This window comes from Panthera uncia (assembly GCF_023721935.1).
Source record: "Panthera uncia isolate 11264 chromosome A1 unlocalized genomic scaffold, Puncia_PCG_1.0 HiC_scaffold_17, whole genome shotgun sequence".
NCBI lineage: Eukaryota > Metazoa > Chordata > Mammalia > Carnivora > Felidae > Panthera > Panthera uncia.
Genome location: NW_026057577.1, coordinates 111,290,101 through 111,310,703, shown reverse-complemented (window position 1 = coordinate 111,310,703; position 20,603 = coordinate 111,290,101). Strand labels below are relative to the sequence as shown.

General features: G+C 36.4%; 1 protein-coding gene across 4 annotated transcripts in view; it reads right to left on the bottom strand.

Moving 5' to 3' along the window:
- CSNK1A1 (casein kinase 1 alpha 1) overlaps positions 1-20,603 on the bottom strand; it is a 46,019-nt gene that overhangs the window by 8,046 nt on the left and 17,370 nt on the right. The window contains exons 3-10 of one of the 4 annotated variants that reach the window (XM_049648048.1): positions 18,306-18,432; positions 13,742-13,840; positions 11,254-11,337; positions 6,840-6,979; positions 5,405-5,483; positions 4,331-4,405; positions 1,139-1,245; positions 7-155 (exon numbers count right to left, since the gene is read on the bottom strand). In XM_049648048.1, coding sequence (XP_049504005.1) covers positions 7-155; positions 1,139-1,245; positions 4,331-4,405; positions 5,405-5,483; positions 6,840-6,979; positions 11,254-11,337; positions 13,742-13,840; positions 18,306-18,432 — 860 coding nt within the window. Of the gene's footprint in view, position 1; positions 156-1,138; positions 1,246-4,330; positions 4,406-5,404; positions 5,484-6,839; positions 6,980-11,253; positions 11,338-13,741; positions 13,841-18,305; positions 18,433-20,603 lie in introns of those variants that run through there. The other 3 variants (XM_049648050.1, XM_049648049.1, XM_049648051.1) reach the window with 3 other exon arrangements.

Below are 20,603 nucleotides of genomic sequence, written 5' to 3'. Positions count from 1 at the left end.
ACTAACCTTTCATGTTACTCTTGGTTTTGTCAGTTTGCTTGCCTGTGGGGGTTTGGGCCTGCTGACCCTGCCCACTTGAAGAGGCTGCCTGCTGTGCTGCTTTCTGCTTTAACATTGTCCAATCAAATGTGTAGTCATACTGGTGGTTCAGAGTCCTGGAAAACAGAAAATGATGTGTTAATCCTTTAATAATAGAGTCTGGCTAAACACTCTACTGAACCTGCAAAACAGGGAGGGCACTTTTTAGAAAAATGGTAGTATTTTCTCCAATTATGGTAGCTCCTAAAAGAATTCTTTCCATACACATGACTTTTTAACTCTTCAGTTCCACTTTTTACAAGTCACAACTGAAGGAAAATGATGTCACCACACTTCAGTCTGATGTATTCAATAAGAATAAATCTTCTCCTTTTTCAAAAAGAAGCTGACTTTTGAACTTTCTTGAAAGAGGCAGGGGAGTGGTAATGAACAGCACTCAAGCTGTCAATTATCTAGGGAAACATCCAAATAGGAAGCACCTTCTAAGAACAAATCAGAGTAGGTATGAGAATGTAAGCTTGGTGTGTGTGTGTGTGTGTGTGTGTGTGTGTAGATGTGTATGCTGGTGGCTTGGAAAGTAGACTTTCCTGGACTTAGAGAATTACCCCAATTCTTCTTCTCTTCCAACTAAGATTTCCAGCAACATGCACTCTATCTCCCTCCCCCATCCGCTCAAGACCATTTCTGGGTTGCACCAGGGAACCCTAAAGTATGAGGCCTGCTCCCACACCATCATACACCCCATAACTATCTAGTATGTAAATTGCTGTTAATTTTGATATTAAATAGGGTTCCATAGCAAAGTTAGTGTTCCAAGGACCACAAACAGTCACTTGAATTGCAACATCAGTTGCCATTATCATGGAAAGGTTAGATTCTTTGAGTTTGAGTCAACTGTTTCTCCATCCCAAGCTAAAATAATTTCAAGCACGTTTGCATCACAATGGAAACATGCCAAACGAACTCAAATTTCTTAATATTTTATTCATATTGGTTAGAGTCACTTTATTTCGCTACTTGTCAGAACAGATGTCTTGGGTGGATTTGACTAATTTCCTTCCCTGGAGTCTCTAGTCTTAAAAACACCTTAAAAACTGACCTGAAAAGAATGCGGAATAGCTGCCTCAGATACATGTAATCCGGGGCTTCCTCAAAGCGCAGCCCACGACAATAGTTTAAGTACATGGCAAATTCTGCAGGAAACCCCTACAAGTTCAAGAGTTAAAACACAAAGTAAAAAAAACAAAACAACTTATTTAAGACAGAAAAATAAATGCATTTAAAAATGCAAGTAAAACTTGTTTTTGAGGACAGTGCTTTATTACTATTTTGCCATAAGATGTGAGAACGCAACTAATATGACTTGGTATCCTCATAAATGTAATAAAGTATCATTGTTCTGACCACTTCATCATGTACAGAGAAAATATGGTTCCTTTCCCTACAGTATTATGTCCTTAAATAACTTGGAGAACCCACTTGTTAATTTATTACTTTATCAACGTCTAACAACTCAATGGAAAACAATTAACAAATGACAAAATCGAGGCCGGTAATGGTATTTGCCACAAAGGCACAGTGAACAGGCACTTTCTCTCAGACTCTGAAATTACTTTCTTTTTTGTAGTAGAATATACTTACATAAACAGAAAAGTAAAATCACCGAGAGTGCAATCATACAAAGCAACTACTATTGTGATATGGATCAATCCAATGCTTTGTCCTACGAAGACTGGGATTGCCTTTTCTTTTTTCCGCAACTGTTATTTTATTTACATAATTTACATATTACTGTTCTGCCACCAACATTATATTCCAAGTATCTTTCTGTGTAATTTTCCAACCTCTTCATAAGCTTCTGAATGGCTGTACAATATCCAAACGAGTGAATACATCATACTTAACTAGTTCCCTGTAACTGGCCATTCAGGCAATTAAAATCTTTCTCTTTTCTAAACAATACTAGTAAGAACACCTGTGGGCATAAACTTTTTCCATTTTCAGTTTCTTAGGAAAGATTCTCAAAAATGTATATCAATATCTCTAAGCCTGTATTTTTTGTTGTTGTTGTTGTTGTTTACTGATTTTTGAGAGGGAGGGAGGGAGGGGCAGAGAGAGAGAGAGAGGGAGGGAGATGCAATCAGAAACAGCTCCAGGCTGTGAGCTATCTGCACAGAGCCCAATATGGGTCTTGAAGCCACGAACCATGAGATTGTGACCTGGGCTGTAGTCTGATGCTTAACCGACTGAGCCACCCAGGCGTCCCTGAGCCTATAGATATTAATCACCAAAGAGATTTTGCCATCACCAATGTGGAAATGCAAAATACTAAAACAAAAATCCCTGCAGCCTTCCCCTCAAATATAAGTGAAGAGCTTTACGTTAAAAGAGACAGTCTCTTCCCACAACCTTCCAATTTTGAGAAATTTCTCGTATCCAGAAAACTAAGGTAGGATAAAATGGATATACTTGTAACATTCATCTTTATTGACTGCATTTATGTAAACAGCTTTCATTCTTACATTATTTCACTGTTCGAGAATGGACAGCTGAAACTAATCAGTATATTACACATTTTATTTAAATTCTTAACAAGACATTAAACAGCACATACCAGATGAACCTGCATTTATGTATTCCAAATAGAGCTAAACAACCAGAAGTAAAAGTCAAATAGTATACTTCATGCATTGCTATCTTATGACAGCAGGCAAAACCTTCACAAAAGAAAACTACCAATGCCGTAACTAATACAGATATGAAGTAGTTACCACCGTAACGAGACTGAAAACAATCTCACTACTTTTTAATAATACTAATACTCTGTGTTCACTGCACCCTGACAATTATATGTGGCTAATCCAGAAAGTGAGACCTAGTTCACAATTTCTAGATCAAAATTAATACGTAACCCAGAAGCAGACGATGTGCTAACTAACACTCCCTTTCTCTTCCTGAAAAATGGCTGACTTTCCCGGTAAGCCAAATGAATCATTCTGTTGCATAGAAATAGTAGTGTACAGAAAATATGTTTTGCTTCCTGAAGTATACAGATTTTAAAGTTGGGGGGGGGGGGAGAGTGCACCTGGGTGACTCAGTAGGTTAAGCATCCATCTGACTCTTGATCTTGGCTTAGGTCATGATCTCATGGTTCGTGAGATCGAGCCCTGCATCAGGCTCTGCCCTGACAGCACGGAGCCTGCTTGGGATTCTTTGTCTCCCTCTCAAAAACAAACTTAAAACAAAAAAAAGTTATCTGGGGGCACCATAAGACAAGAACATTTTATTCATGGACCTACAATGTATTTATTAATTTAAAATAAATCCCGAATCTCAGAAAAGAACATAGTCTCTTACCCACCCCAATCCCTCTTTTAACTGTAGATCTGGAGAAGGAAAAAGGAATTTGCGGATAGGGAGACATAAAAACACCACTTTCCCCCTTCCACAAAGTACTATTTCAACTCCATGCTGACTTCCCAACACCCAACTATATAATTATATACGGTCTTCTAATTATGTCGGTTACACCACTGTTGTCTCAAAGATGACCAGGTGGTTTTCTTTCTATGTAAGAGACCACGGTTATCCAACATGAAACCGACAGCTCTCCATTCTCAACTCCTAGGCTTCTCTACAAAGCTTGAGATTTAAGAGAAATGAGCCTGATTCCAACTGTCGCCTATATTGTCCACCATTGGCTATTTTTGGAATACTGTGATATGCCTTTGTCTCCCTACTCCTTGATATGCCTGCCAACTGCCGATATCCATTATTTTCTGGCACCAGTTTAGGGATGAGAATATTTATTTTCTCATGAACTAGTGAGGTTCCACTAGACAACTTTACATGCCCTTTTTTCCCCTCTAGTTTTTAACAGATTACAGAACCCAAACAAACGAGAAACATAAAATACTTATTTGAAATGATTCCTAAAGGGATGCCTGGATGGCTTAGCTAGTTAAGCTTGGGTATCAGCTTGGGTCGTGATCTTGAGGTTGTGGGATGGAGTCCCGCATAGGGCTCTGTACTTAGTGTGGAGCTTGCGTGGGATTCTCCCTCTTCCAATCTCTCAAAATAAGTAGACATTTTAAAAAAATAAAATGGCTCATATATTCAAACTACTCTTAAAGATACTTAGAATCATCAAAAAGTAAATTAAAAATGGTAGTAGCTAGCTACCTCATAGGATGTTTAAGTTCCAGGACAGGCAAATAAAATGCTCCCTCTTCTTGGATTATTTATTATTTAAAAAAAAAAAAAAAACAAAAAAGGCCTCAAGCACACTTGCCTTACATAAAACTTCAACAGGAGTGGACATCTTCTTTTCACTTATTTTTTCATATTTTTGCTTTTTTGTCGCAGCCTGTGGAAAATAAGAATCAAACCACATAGACATAGTCAATACTATCGAGAAGAACCGTGTTAGTTTAACCCACTAGACATAAATGTAAACATGAGATTCAAGAGAAATCATACCTTAGAATTAAAACCAAATCAAAGTAAATAAAACACACCCAACCCCCACCCAAACTGATAGCTCTTTACCAGTGTTTCTACCTCAAGAATATTTTTAGCTATTAGGAAAGGGTAAGTCTAATAGGAACATGATTTAAGTAAAAATGGGTGAAGTCAAATCTGAAATGTGTTTTCATAATCAATACTCAACACAAGGGCAAAAGTAAAGGCAGCTCAATACCAACAAAAGTGCTCATCATTTAGTAACATTAGTAAGTTACGTTACGTCAAAATATTTCTCCAGTGTAAAAATTACTCATTTTTGATAGAGCTAGTCACACAAGCACTGAGCAATTTATCTAATTCACAGATGCTAAATAAACACAGGGACCATTTTCCTTTAAAGGAACAATAAAGTATCAGAATAGCCATTACATTCTAGGACACAGTGATTTTATCATTAACAGACACTCACAAAAATCAAGGTGAAACTCCTAATTAATAGGAGCAAATGTTAGGATAATTAAATAATATAGCTAGTAGTACTACTAGACGAACCAGTTTTACTACTCATAAAAGTCTTCCTTTTCAACACACTGGCAACGCATCAAAATCAGAAAGCCTCCACCTTTAATTAGCCCACGTCAATTTCCATTCAGATAAAGCTACTGGTTACCAGTGGGTATCTGCTTACTGTCCCAAAGGAAATTGTTCTTCAGGCCTGACAATGGGATTCTATTAATTCTTGCTGAAGCGATCAGATTTTATTTTCCCAATAAAAGGTTAAAATAAAGTTAATTCACTCTCAGAAAGCTTTAGGTTTCAAAGGGACCTTAAAGTTCATCTCCAATGTGTATTTTTATTCTTAAAACAAAACAAAAAGACTGGTAATGGAAGTCTGGTTTACCTTTAGTCCTTGCCAGGGCAGGCTGGTTCTATTAAAATACATCAAAACATATCCTAATGATTCCATGTCATCTCGGCGACTAGAAAAGAAAATGTAAATTTACAAGCTGGAATTATTATGGAAAGCATCTGGAAAAAAAAAGCCAGGTACACAAGAAGTTTTCCCAAGCGAAGAGAAAGAGCAATTTGGTGGCTTGTGAAAGAAGATACTTAAAGTAATAAGAAAGTTCGTAACGAGTTACTTCTAAACAAAATTTTCTCACAGAATACAAAATTATAAAATCCAACACAGTCCTGCAATTTAATTTCTAAAGAGCAAAAAGGATTTAGCGAGACAACTTTCTAAATGAGGTTAATGAAGAAGACAGAACAAAGTACAAAGTAGCAGGACACTTTTAAGTTTTGCAGAAGCTCCTAAAAACTAACTTGAGGGATGCTGAAATAAATTAGCATTTCATTTTTTTTTAAGTTTATTTTTGAGAGACACACACACACACACACACACACACACAGAGAGAGAGAGAGAGAGAGAGAGAGAACACAGCAGAGTAGGGGCAAAGAGAGAGGGAATCCCAAACAGGTTCCTTGCGCACCAACAGCGTGGTGATGGGGCTCAAACTTATGAACCATGAGATCATGACCGGGGCCAAAATCAAGAGTCAGATGCTTAACCGACTGAGCCACCCAAGCTCCCCAATTAACATTTTAAAGCCAATTAATGATGCATGTGAATATATATACACATACACACTGAACATTTCCTAAGCTTAAGATCCTTCTCTTGAGGTTCCCGAACCTAGAAGCATATCATTTATCATTTCTATGCTGGTTTTAAGGAATAAAAATTGATCGATAAAAGAGGAAGGGAAGATAAAAGACCAGAAAAAAATAGAAGATAGAAAAAATCGAAAAAGCACCGAGATCATGACAATGTTTACTTCAAATCAGATCCTATTAATTTATGTAGGAGTGAAGAGCAGAACATGAGATGGCCCACCAACCCCCTCTTAGTTCATTAGGACTCAGGTAACATTTTCCTTGTAAAACTAAATAACTAAAACATTATTTTCCAAACTCAACTTGCATCACTAAAATATAAAAATTCAAGATCAGCATGAAGAAAATAAGTACTACTGTCTTCAGTTGCAAGTAAACAAACAAACATCAAGATAAAATTACATTTATGCTTCTAATTTTCCATCACGGAGTATTTTCTCCCCAAGAGACAACCTTCAACAAAGAAACAAAAGGTCTCTCATTTAACTGGCACCACAGCACTGACTAAAGCTCAACAGGTAAAAGAATTAATAAGCGTCCTTCAAATCTTCAGCCAAGAGACATCTTTAGGCATCATAAGAAACTAGTTAAAATATTTCCAAAACCCATTAGTGGCTTTTCCTATGGATCTGAGAAACACATTCATTTCTCAAACTTACCTCTGTTCAATACCGAGATGTGCATTGATGCTAGCATATCGGGCGGTGCCAGTGAGATTTTTATCTTCTCTGTATGGTATGTGTTGCCTTGTCCTGTTGTCTCTGTACTTTTTGGCCAAACCAAAATCAATAAGGAATAACTTTAAAAGAAAATAAAGGGATGTTAGGTTTCCAACCTTGCTCAGTTGAACTGCTGCTTACTCATTCAACAGCATCTATTCTATCTTGTTCAACTATATCAAAATAAAGTATCGTAAGCGAAACAGATAATGAACAAACTTAACATTCCAGTAAGTTTTTACTAGTTCTCGTCAATAAATCAAGTTAAAGCAAGTTAAATGGTTGATCCTTGTCAGCTGAACCAACTTCACAGGCCCAGTTTATTACACACTCGGGAGCCTGTCTTTAGAAAAGTAGTGAAGAAATATATATATACATGCTTCATAGCAGAGTTGAAAAGCGTGCTGTGTGCCATAATGAAACCTGACATCCTGTTACTGTTGGTAAACAAGCATGAGGTTTCAAAAACTGAACGTAAGCTATCTGGAATTCTTCCATTTTGCAAAGGCTATTCTTCCTTCAGTATAGCAACAGAATGTTCATTATCTAAAATAAGACAACTTGGAAAAGTTTGATATTGACAACAAAACCAAGATTTGTATTAACAAAAAAATAAGCATTTTTAAAACAAGCATGCATTACATTCTACTACTTCCCACTGATATTTATCCATTCATCAGGTTAAACTTCTGGGAAATATAAATATGGATCTAAAATCTTAAAAAAAAGCACTTAGTATCTATTTACACCAAGATAACTTACAATTAGCAGTTTAAAGGAGCTAACTAAAAACAAGACTAGTATTTTAGAACAAAATAATGTTTAGTGCTATCATGTTTATATGGGACACATGGGAGTAAGATATGTTTATAATGTAGCTAATTTTTGAAGGAAAAAACCCCCTATTTTTGACAAAAAAGAAAAAAAATCCAGTATTTATTTACGTACCTTCTAAAGCAAAATAAATAATCTTTATTTCAAATTTTAGTCTTTATCATAAATTCTCTTACTAAAGTTATGTCTACAAAGATTATCCAACAGGCAGGTCTAGGTGCCCTTTTAGTACCTAGCCCTAGACCTTTTGTTCCCTAGTTGTGCCTACGTTTTCTAGTTTTTCTTTCCATTAGGCAGACTTTGGGTCCCTTCTGTCCAGTTTACAATCTATGATATCCTAAGAAACCCACCACCTAGCCTCTTAGGGTGTGTGTAAGAATAAAGTAATTGAGGGGGGCCTGCATGGCTCAGTTGGTTAAACATCTCACTTCAGCTCAGGTCATGATCTCATGGTTTGTGAGTTGGAGCCCCACATTGGGCTCTGGGTTGACAGCTCAGAGCCTGGAGCCTGCTTCAGATTAGATTCTGTCTCCCTCTCTCTTTGCCCCTCTCCCACTCATGTTCTGTCTCTCTCTCAAAAATAAATAAACATTAAAAAAAATTAAAAACAAACAAAAAATAAAGTGATTGATTTGGGTGAAAAAAAAATCTGATCAAGTGCCTCTCTTAGGAGGGTAAAAAACACTTCTATGGAAGGGCACCTGGCTGGCTCAGTCGGTGGAGCATGCAACTCGTAATCTTGGGGTTTTGAGTTCGAGCCCCACGTTGGGGGTAGACATTACTTTAAGAAAAATCTTAAAAAAAAAAAAAAAAAAAAAAGGCAGGCCTTTTTTATACATTGGATGGGAAAAGACATTGAGGTTTGAGCTTATTGTCACCAAGGTAACAAGGACATACCTATTTTCCCCTGGTCTACTATGAAAGAATGAAGAGCAAATTTTTAGTAAAATTTAACTGGCTAACGAGACCTATCTAGTAAGATTAAATTCACTTCCTCGGCAATCGCATTATTATACGATCAAGAGAAAGTCTTAGAACACACAAAGAGAAACAAAGCTCACACTCCTACTTTTCTCTTGATATGAAAATGGGTTCAGTACACAAATATTAAAATAAGCAAAATACATTTCTGTTAAGCAAACCAAAAAGCATGACTTAAGTTCTGCAGATTCACACTGAAAAGAAAACAAGGCAAAAACAAACACAAAAAGACATCCAGCTCCACAGTATTTTTTTAAATGCCCGTAAGAATTACGTGAGTTTTAAACAAAAGGCAATTAAGACAAAGACTCTCCTCTAAAGGACATTTCCTAGGATTGCTTCTTTTAGTACTTCAAAATGGAGGAGAAAATAAGAGTAACTCTGACAAATTAGATCTGACAGTGTCCTTCATGTCCAAGTGTACATTCAGTTGCTCCATTTGCAACTCCGTGACCAGACATTTTCTCACAACTTTTTAAAAGATTGTTCCATGAAAGCTCAATGTTCTCTAGTGTTCTTTCTTTCCACAATGCTAAAGGATGAAATGTAGTTTTAGAAAACAAAAAATAAATACAAACACTGTCTTCTCAAATATTTCAATCTTTAATATCAAAACAAAAAACTACAAAGCAAATAAAACAACTTAAATTTTCTCCTCTTATAAAAACTGAAAGTAAGTCAGGAAAAATAATTTCACTGCTAAGCAAAGGTGAAAATAAGAACAAATAACTGAAAAAGAAAGCTACTTAACATAAAAAATTTTTTTTAATCTCTTGGTAGTTCATGATCTTCTGGTACCTATCAAGCTTCTTTAGTAGTTCTCTGCTTTGAATTTAAAAATGAATATACACAAAACGGAAGTGTTTACATGACACCATGTTTCCAAGGATACAACCAAACAGCCGCAAATATGTAAAGGGAGAACCAAACAAGGAAAAGTCAATGTTCAGTAAGTCATAAGATAATATATTTTTATACATTTGCATATGCAAAAGAAGTCTAATTTCTCTGGTGGGTCAAGCTACTTTTCTGTGAATTTTTGTTTTGTGTGCTAGGTAAAATTTGTGCCTGTTTTACAGAATGCAGTCTATTCTTCAAAGGCATGTGGGAGTGAATTAATGTTGGGCATAGGGGGATAACTCCATTCAGCAGAGGTGCATTTTATTTTAGCAGAGGTGTTTTTAGAAACACTATCGGTAATTTTAGTTTTTAGCTTAATCTGGCAATTTTTCACCTAACGAGGGTCACAGTTCCTTGCCCTTTCAAAACATTCACAGGATCACTTTTCCTCACAACCCAGCTAATCTGTATGTAGAAAATATAATCGATCCAATGTCATTTTATGGAAGTTGCTAAATGATTATGTTACAAAATAGAAGTTGTGTGAATGAATGGATAAGCAAAAATGGGGAACTAGATGCTTTACAAAGTGCCTAATTACCCACCATCCTCTCTCTCTCCCCACCTCAGATCTAGTCACAACAATTACTATTTCTCCGTGAATAAAAATAAGTTTGAGTTTCAGAAACCAGTAACAGCAGAAGATGATCCCTGGAATAATGCTGGGCAGTACAGAAAAGGATTAAATGATTACTCAGATGATGCATGTGGTACAAAGTATGGAACATACTTTGAAACTATACCAAATTCAACTTATCTTTTTTGATTACTCATGCCAATACTTCCTTCTCAGTGTATACTAAATTGAATGATTAACATTCACTTCTTTGCTCAAGAGCTTAACAAAGTTGGCCAACTTCTATGAAAAAAAAGAAGTGGAGACTTCCACTTACATAAAAAAATTTTTTTAAGAAAAGTACTGGGGTGTTTATTACTTAGCCTGCCAAACACTAAATCATCAGGTTATGCATTAATTTACCTTACATGTCATTAATGGTAATTGTTTGCTAAGTGCTTCAATTATGTTACTGTTACATTGTTAGACTGCAATGTCTCCTAGTTCCAGAGCACATGATGCTCTTGGAGCATTTTATGCCGTTTGGCTGAAGTCGGAGAATTCACATATTGAGGTACAATCAATTCTAGACACACTAGATCTGAAATCTGGTCTACACTTACCTGAAGTTCACTAGGGAAGGGGAAGAGAATTGAGGCAGAATATATTCATCATACAGCACTGATGCAACTGAATTTAGATATATTTCATGCATTAAAAGTTCTGCAACTCCAAATACAGTCTTAAAAACTAAAGTCTAGCTCAAGTTTACCATTAGATAAAGAATTTCAATACTAGACCAACATATCATTTCCTCATGTGGACGTTACAGATCTAAACATAATCCTGTTTTCATTTAGGTTTTCTCTACACTTTACAAGCTTTAAGCAAAAGCCACAAAAAAACATCTTAGTAATGTTATATGTTTGCCAAGTATGTCTGAATAATGCCAACGTAAGAGATGCTTGAGCAAGATCTACATTCTCCAGAATTAAAACAAAACAAAAATAATCAAAAGAAAACAATAAAAAAGAAAAGCACATGAATTTGGGATTGAGGTTGGAATAGGAGACAGTTTCAGACCTGGTTTAATCCTGAGAAAGATGGGTCCTGAGAAGTACTAACAGTCATGCTTCTTTTCCTCTTCCCCACTGGAGATTCTAAACACTAAACAGACAATAGAGGGTGGCAGTGCATCAAACAGTATTGCTTACATTGCAACAATGGCCGGCGCAGACAGGCAACACCGAGGCATTAGAGAAAGAACAGGGTAGCCAAATGCCATCCTTCTTCCACCAAGCACTGTAGCTTCTCAGTTTTCCAAATAAGAATCACATGCTCGAGAACATTTGAATTCTGGAAAATACTCAAGTTTTTAATGCCACTATATTGTGTCACTGCCTGAATCAGGGATAGCAATGGTGACATTTGGCTCTTTAATATTTTCATCAAAAATGGGGAATTTGGCTCTGCAATATTTGGTACCACAATCTGCCCTTCCCCCAAAAAAGATTGTACAGGGGAAAAAAATCTTCAGTAAGGAAGAGGTAGAAGGCATTTAGTCACCTCAAAATTGGTTTTCATAAGCATGCAGGGCTGATTACTGGAAGAGATGAATAAATTCACTAAGATCGGAGTGGTCACTCCTAAATATCAAATTCAGAACAATTTTCCAAGTAAGAAATTTGACTTAAAAAAAAAATCAACCTCAAAAGCCCCCCATTTGTTCCCATGAATAGAAAACTACTAGAACAAACTAACCAAAGACTCCAGTCTCATAAAACTGGCATGTTTTTTCAAACTACAATACAGAAAGAAAACACTAAAAACCAACTACAGAAACAAAACACTAATCTAAAATGTTCAAGAACAACATTTAGAATTTGAATCTTAGTTAAGTGAAACACTGCACTTCTACCTTAGGGACTCTCTGAATCTATTAACAGCAAGCAGCTCCACAATATTTTTTAGTATCTCTAAAGAGGACACAAGAGCCTAAAAAGGTTTTTTTCATCATGGGGCAAACTGGACATCCTAACACAACTATGTAATTAACAAAGCTATTTTTAAAAGGGGGGCAGGGAGCAAAGAGTTATTATCTAGGTCATCATTTAATTTTAAGACAAAAACCATGTACTGCAATGTCAACATGCAGAACACAGATCACATGAGGATAGTGGGTCTTTATCAGGAAGAAAATAGGGAAGGGGGGGGGGGGCTGGGAAATGGCCAAAGATCAGGGTCAAACTAACAGAATTGCCCCAAAAATTAAGACCAGTAAAATTTTTTTCAATTAAACCACCAGGTTTTCAATAACAATTAAGAACCTGGATGCTTCAGAGAGAGAAGCTACAGAATATTTAAAAATAAACAAAGATGCAATTTGGGAATGGCAAGGTAAGTTATATGTAGATATACACACCTTTCATTATTTAAAGGTTAGCTTACAAAAAAATTTAAATTCCTAAAACTTGGTCAGACCAACATCAATGTCTCACGCATTAGCAAATAACACCAGTTCTAATGGTAATGGCTACAAGTTGGCATTCATACAGGCAAACAAAGGTAAACATTTATAGCCAGACCTAAAAAAACACCAAACACTTCCTAATGACTTAATAAAACAAATGGGAATCTTCCTTCCAAAAACAAAACAAAAAACCCCACAAAAACCAAAAAGCCCCATGTTGTCCTGAAGTTGAGAATTTCTATCAGATCATCAGATCATAACATGCTTAGTGCATTGCCAATGCTGCCTGTCTGCCCGAGCTCAACATTGAATCGATAAATAAAGCAATTCACTCAATAAAACTAATCATTGCAGAAAAATTTCAACACAATTAGTTTCTAACTGCAATCATGCGTCACTAGCTCAAACCCAATCACCCCATACGTTCAACCATTCTGAGACCCCAATGAATACTAATTTTGTTGTATGAACATTCATTTCACTTGACTATATTTTCCTTTAAAAGGGGGAGAAGGGGTAGAGAATCCACCCAGCTTGGCACCCAAGTAAGAAACTGTCAACTACTTTTGAAGCAGGCCCAAAAGTTAACCTTTTGAATACACAAATCCAAGGACTGAAGAATTCTCATTATGATCATGCTCAGTCAGCAAATGTTAACGCCATGGTGACAGATGGGGTCAGTGGTTCCCACGCTGGCACAAGCACATATATTGCAAAAACCCACGCTTCAGTGACAAAGGTTAAAATCTGATTTTAGCATTCAGGAAAAAATGTATATGGGGTTTTTTACTATTTCAACGAATGAAAAATAGATACAACTTTTGAATAGTTAAATAACAGATGATTACATTTCATTAGAAAGCCCTTGGGAATTTTGTATTTCCATACAGATAATTAACCTGGGTTGGGTAAGTTGGAAGAAAATTTATTTCAAGTTGCTAAGTTAATAAGAGTTAGCTGATTACCCTTTAGCACAATCTTTTAAAGCAATCATCAACAGCAAATACAATTTCCTATGACTTTTTAAAGATTCAAAGTTTACCAAAGCAATTTTTGGAGTTTTTACTCTTTGCTCTTTCATGCAGAGAACATTTGACTAACCTTATTACAGTGACGCCCAATACCCATTAGGAAGTTATCTGGTTTAATGTCTCTGTGTATAAAATTCTTTGTATGCACATATTCAATTCTACTGATCATCTGGAAAAAAGGAGGGGGGGGAGGGAGAGATAATCATGTGATTTGAATTGTGAAAAAAGAAAGCAACACATTTCTCAATTATTTCAGTATCTCAATTATTTTTCAAGATCCCAGGTATTAAATTCACAAAAACAGTGCTAGACAAAATTAAATGTAAAGGGCAACCAGGCTCCCCATTTATCTCTAGACTGATGAATATCTAAGCATAAACCCGCCCCATTCTTTGGCATGTTCTAGTATTAATGATTATAAATATGACAATCATCTAACCTAACAGAAAGAACTGATGTTTGCAATTTTTAAATTACAAAATAGTAAGTTTAGGATTGTTTCAGTTAGGAAAAGCTAAATCATCAACTTTCTACCCCAATTCTATGCCACCTGAGGTAACCTGTGTTCGAATAGCCTGGCATTATCCATTTCCGTGCTCTTACATACATACATTCACGAACTCAAGACACACATATAATTGGGAACAGAAGGTGTTGACCAACTGAAAGATAGAAGTTGCTACTGTTTTAAATTGGAATGGAAGCATCCTATTCATTTTATTCTTGTTGGCTTGTTTTTAACTGAACAACCCAAACATTCTCGGAAGTCAGTAGCATATACGACATAAACATAACACATGGGGACATATACATGCTGGGTTTTACTTCTTAGATGCTTTTTGAACTCTCCCATGTTTTTTCTCCACACTTCAGTAATGACATTCAAATCACATTCAAAAACTGAATAGGAAGCCTGTCATTCCAACAACCTCTTCTTAATTGCTTGGACATTCTGCCAAGTTGAATGGTATAGGTGTTTGGTATTAGGTTCTCCCCGATCATCCCAACTTAAATTATTTCCATTGTTCCCAGTATCTTCCCACTGTAAACAATAATGCTATTAATACATTCAAATATATCCTTATCTGGGCATCTGGGTGCCTCCATCAGTTAAGCAACCGACTTCGGCTCAGGTCATGATCTCATGGTTTTTGAGTAGGAGCCCTGTATCGGGGTCACTGCTGTCAGCATGCAGAGCCTGCTTTGGATCCTCTGTCCCTGTCTCTCCCTGCCCCTCCTCTGCTCATTCTCTCTCTCAAACCAATTGATTAAACCAATTGAATTTAAACCAATCAATCAATTCTTATCTACTGGTGCTTTTATTCCTATGGACTATAAACCCCATACAATTAATTGTAGGGAGAGTAGGTTGAAGCAGCTATCATTTTGATAGGTGGCATCAGAATGTCTTTCAACACAGGCTCTAACAATTCATTTCCCAGCAGTACTTAAGAATATTCTTCTTCCCACTGGCAAACTTTAATTCTTTCTAAATTCTGTCAATGGCAGGTATTGACCTCACTTCTACTTCCCTAACACTTGGTTTAAAAGTCTTCTCATTTACTATTTTATGAACTATCAATCTATACTCTGTCCATTATTTTTTTGGCTTGTCCTAGTCTTGTCGATTTTAAGAATTCTTTGCACATAACAATCTTTTTATTTACGTTTGTTATGTAAATAAATTTTAATTTTAAAAAACTGTCTTGTAACTTTATGGCATCACTTTTAATCCCTTCTGTGTTTTAATTTTCAAATTATCAAATATGTCTAAGTGCCTATAAGATACTTAGAAGCATCTGAAAATGTTTTCAATATCCAAAGACTATTACCTTTCTACCCATATGTTCTTGCTCTTCTCAGTAGTATGTGTCAGGATTCTATTTTTTATTTGTCCCCATTTTCCCTAGAGCTTTTATTACCATACAGATTGTGAACCTTGACAAGTGTCTCTTGAAGCCAAATTTGTAATCTCTAGCTTAAACTATTTATACTCAAGGAAGGAGCTGTATACAATGTCCCAACAGTACTTTTAGTTATAGCAGCAACTTGTACTTTATTAACGGAACTAAAACAAAACATTCAGCCCACTTAATGTACTTATTTGTCCTAACTAAGTGATACCCATCATTAAATCAGGATTATGAACTTGTTGGGAAAAGGTTCGGCAAAGATAATAAATGGCACCAACTACTTACCTTCAAGTGTTATTAATGGATCATATACACAGCAAGACTTAGCAGTTACCTCCTTAAACCATTGCTTTCTTGCAACACCCTTCCTTGAATTACTTTTTTTCTATGTTAACAGTGTACCCAATATAGACTTCTATCACAGAAATCTTGAACATCGTATTTTTTGTTTCTCTAACTTCTACACTCCTAGAAGAAAGGGACTAGAGTTCTTATTCTTCTTTGCACCCTCCAGTGCTAAGTAAAGCAGCAGCCCCGAATAAATGTTCTCTGTATGAATACCTCTGTGTTACTGAACCTACAGCATATAAACTCTTTTACTAGGATTCACTCATGTTACTTAAAACATAGAAGGATTTTTACCTTTCAATGTTTGAATTCTTATCGTACCACAAATAAAACAATGTAATTTGCTAATATTGGTTGAGCCCCTCAGTTTTATGTTAACCTTACTGGAAATGTCGATGCTGATTACAGAGACTGAACACTATTTTCTAATCCTTTGGTTTTATACTCTTACCATCTCATTTTACTTTGACATCCAATCTAAATTTTAAAAATATTCTCTTCCACAGCACTAAGTTTAACTTGAAACATTTCCATCATTTTCCTGCCCTTGTTTCTTGACCAAAATTTAGAATCATAAATTCCTTGGGGCGCTTGCGTGGCTCAGTCGGTTGAGCGTCCAACTCTTGATTTCAGCTCAGACCATGATCTTACGGTTCCGTTGAGACTGAGCCCCATGTCGGGCTTTCCCGACAGCCTGAAGCCTGCTTTCGGATTCTCTCCCTCTCCCCGCCCCACCCCCACCCCTCCTCTACTTACATGTGTACATGCGCTCTCTCTCTCAAAAAGATAAACTTAAAAAAAATACTTAAAATTACAAATTCCTTGACATTTACCTATCATCTTTAACCATACTATCCACTACCTGAAGGCTTGTTCCTAATATCATTCCCCAATCTTAAAACTCTTTAAAATCATTTTTCTTATTTTGTTAAGACAAAAAAATAGAAGTTCTGGCTTTATATATATTACACACATATATATATATACAATATGTAATATATATAATATATATGTGTATGTGTATATATATATTATATATATATATATATTTTTTTTAACAAAGTTTATGTATTTTGAGAGAAGAGAGAACCAGAGTGGAGGGGCAAACAGAGAGGGAGACAAAGGATCCAAAGCGGGCTCTGTGCTGACAGCAGAGAGCCCGTTTGGTGGCTCAAACTCCCAGACCATGAGATCATTCATGACCTGAGCTGAAGTCGGACGCTTAACCTACTGAGCTACCCAGGCACCCTGGCTTTAAAACAATTTAATCTTCAGCCAGTGCATGAATTTAATTCATGACATTTTCAAAATTTCCCTGGTTTTGCTTAAATACTAGCAATTGGTGAGAATTCATTATCTCAAGAAACATTTACTTGGTCAAAAATTCTTCCTTAGGGGCGCCTGGGTGGCTCAGTCGGTTGAGCGTCCGACTTCAGCTCAGGTCACGATCTTACGGTCTGTGAGTTCGAGCCCCGCGTCGGGCCCTGGGCTGACAGCTCAGAGCCTGGAGCCTGCTTCGGATTCTGTGTCTCCCTCTCTCTCTGCCCCTTCCCCGTTCATGCTCTGTCTCTCTCTGTCTCAAAAATAAATAAATGTTAAAAAAAAAAAAAAAAAATTAAAAAAAATTCTTCCTTTAATTATTTCAGTACTGTTTTCCTCAAAACTATAGCTTTCAGGGGGCGCCTGGGTGGCTCAGTCGGTTAAGTGTCCAACTTCGGCTTAGGTCATGATCTCACAGGTTTGTGAACTCGAGCCCTTGTCAGCAGAGCCTGTTTCGGATCCTGTTCCCCCTTCTCTGTGTCCCTCCCCCGCTCATACTCACTCTCAAAAATAAACATTAAAAAAAAGTATTAAAAATTAAAAAAATATATATGTAGCTTTCCTAAGGGCCCCACACACAATGTACAACATCCAATTCACTTATCCAAAACTTCTACATATTTATATTTCTCTCCATATATACTGAGCCCTTTCAAAAATCTTATAAAGAAACCTGCTATAATCTACACTGAAACAGACTGCATCTGATGTAACAGCTTGAAAAGTACTTTTCTACAGGTGAATAACAAACGAATATAATCCATTTCTATCCTATGACCACAGGAAAACATCTTTAAGTTGTGTTAGAGAAAAGTATACTTGAGTGAGCACAACCTACGGTTTTATATATATATACACATATATATACATATATATACATACATATATACATACACATATACATACATATATACATACACATATACATACATATACATACATATAGAACATAAGATTGACACACAGGATTATACACACTCTGGTTTATGAAAATTTACATTACAGTTAAATAGTAGTATTCTCAATTTTTATTTTCATCTAAATTTCACATACCTGGTCAGCTAACATAAGTACAGTTTTCATTGTGAACCTTCTTGAACAGAAATTGAAGAGGTCTTCGAGGCTGGGTCCGAGAAGATCCATGACTAGCACATTGTAGTCTTTTTCCTGACCATACCACCTAACAAAAGGGGAAAAGAGAGGGCTTTATGAAAAGCTGATTATCATTTAATATCACTAAATTTTCAAAATTCTTAAGCCCTAATAATAGGATAGTTTTTACTTCTCCGGATGCCCGGGTGACTGATTATGGCTCAGGTCACGATCTTGCAGTTCATGGTTAGAGCCCCACATTGGGGCTGCAGTGCAGAGCCTGCTTGGGTTTCTCTCCCTCCTTCTCTCTCTCTCTCTCTCTGCCCCTCCCCTTCATGTGCATGCTATCTCTCTCTCAAAATTAAGTAAACATTAAAAAAAAAAAAAAAAAAAAGATGGCTTTACTTTTCTAGTTAGGTTCCTCAAAAAGTTAAAAATAGAACTGCCCTATGACCCAACAATTGCACAACTAGGTATTTACCCAAAGGACACAAAAATACTGATTCATGGGGGAAACACCTGCACCCCAATGTTTACAGCACCATTATCAACAATAGCCAAATTATGGAAAGAGCCCAAATGTCCACTGACTGATAAAGAAGATGTATGTGTGTATACATATACACACATGCGCACTGTCTCTCACACACAATGGAATATTACTCAGCCATCAAAAATAATGAAAGCTTGCCATTTGCAATGATGTGGACGGAGTTAAGAGTGTACTGTGCTAATAAGCAAATGAGTCAGAGAAAGACAAGTATGATTTCATTCATATGCAGAATTTAAGAAATAAAACAGATGAACATGGGGGAAGGGGGCAAAGAGGGGAGAGGAGAAGACAAGCCATAAGAAACCCTTAACTACATGGGGCGCCTGGGTGGCTCAGTCGGTTGAGCGGCTGACTTCAGCTCAGGTCATGATCTCACGGTCCAAGAGTTCGAGCCCCGTGTCGGGCTCTGTGCTGACAGCTCAGAGCCTGGAGCCTGCTTCCGATTCTGTGTCTCCCTCTCTCTCTGACCCTTCCCCGTTCATGCTCTGTCTCTCTCTGTCTCAAAAATAAAATAAATGTTAAAAAAAAAAATTTTTTTTTTTAAAAAAGAAACCCTTAACTACAGATAACTGAGGTTGGATGGGATAAACGGATGATGGGTATTAACGGAGGTCACTTGTAATGAGCACTGGGTATTACATGTAAGTGATGAATCATTAAATTCTACTCCTGAAACCAGTATTATACTATATGTTAACTGAGATTTAATAAAAACTTTGGGGAAAAAAAGAATTTGCAGGTAACCTTAACCATTTGAATTCTATACCTATCTGCCACTGATTCCTATGACCTTTGGCAAATTCCTTAACCTCATCTGATACTACTTCCTATTTGAAGAAATGAAGGAAACTATACTGGTCTTACAAAGCAAAGATCTCTTTTATTTTAGAACTCCTGTCCCATTTACTACCATGTTGTATTTAATCAATAATTACTTGCTCTTTTTTTTTAAAAAGTAGTCACATTTTTGCTTAATTACAGAAAATAACCAGTATTACAACAAAGATGACATTTGCTTTTAATTGGAGCCGTTTTAATTATCCAATGCTTTATTACTGTGGATAAATATACAATTTGTCTCCAAAAACTCCAGGAATATCTACTTTTAATTTTAGAGATTCCAAGGGCTAGGAATCACTATAATAAATGATTTCAAGTTCCTATATGCCTGTATTTCTGGTAAGGGTACCTTCCTAAAAATAAGCACTACCATTTAAATTTTAAACTTCTCTAGATTATTAATTCTGCTTGAAAAGAAAATTGGCCAGTATAAAAGAAAATTTTTTAAGAACAAGTTATTTTACAACTACACTGGAATAATTTGTTAACTCCAATAAAAACTGATACCACACAGATTAGGAGCCAGGAACAGTCTACTACTTATCTAAAGGCTACTTACTCAGTTTCTACCGTCACCTCCATATTTCCCACTTCTATCTTTTTTTAATGTTTATTTTTGAAAGAAAGAGAGGTTGGGGGGGAGGAGGGGCAGAGAGAGGGAGACAAAGAATCCAAGCAGGCTCCACGCTGTCAGCACATAGCTTGATGCTGAGCTCAAACTCACGAACCGAACCGAACCATGAGATCATGACCTGAATGGAAGTCGGGACACTTAACTGACTGAGCCACCCAGGCGCCCCTCCACTTCTATTCTAAACTAGCTTCTAACTCTCTACTTTCAATTTCAAAATCTTAATACCCAGATA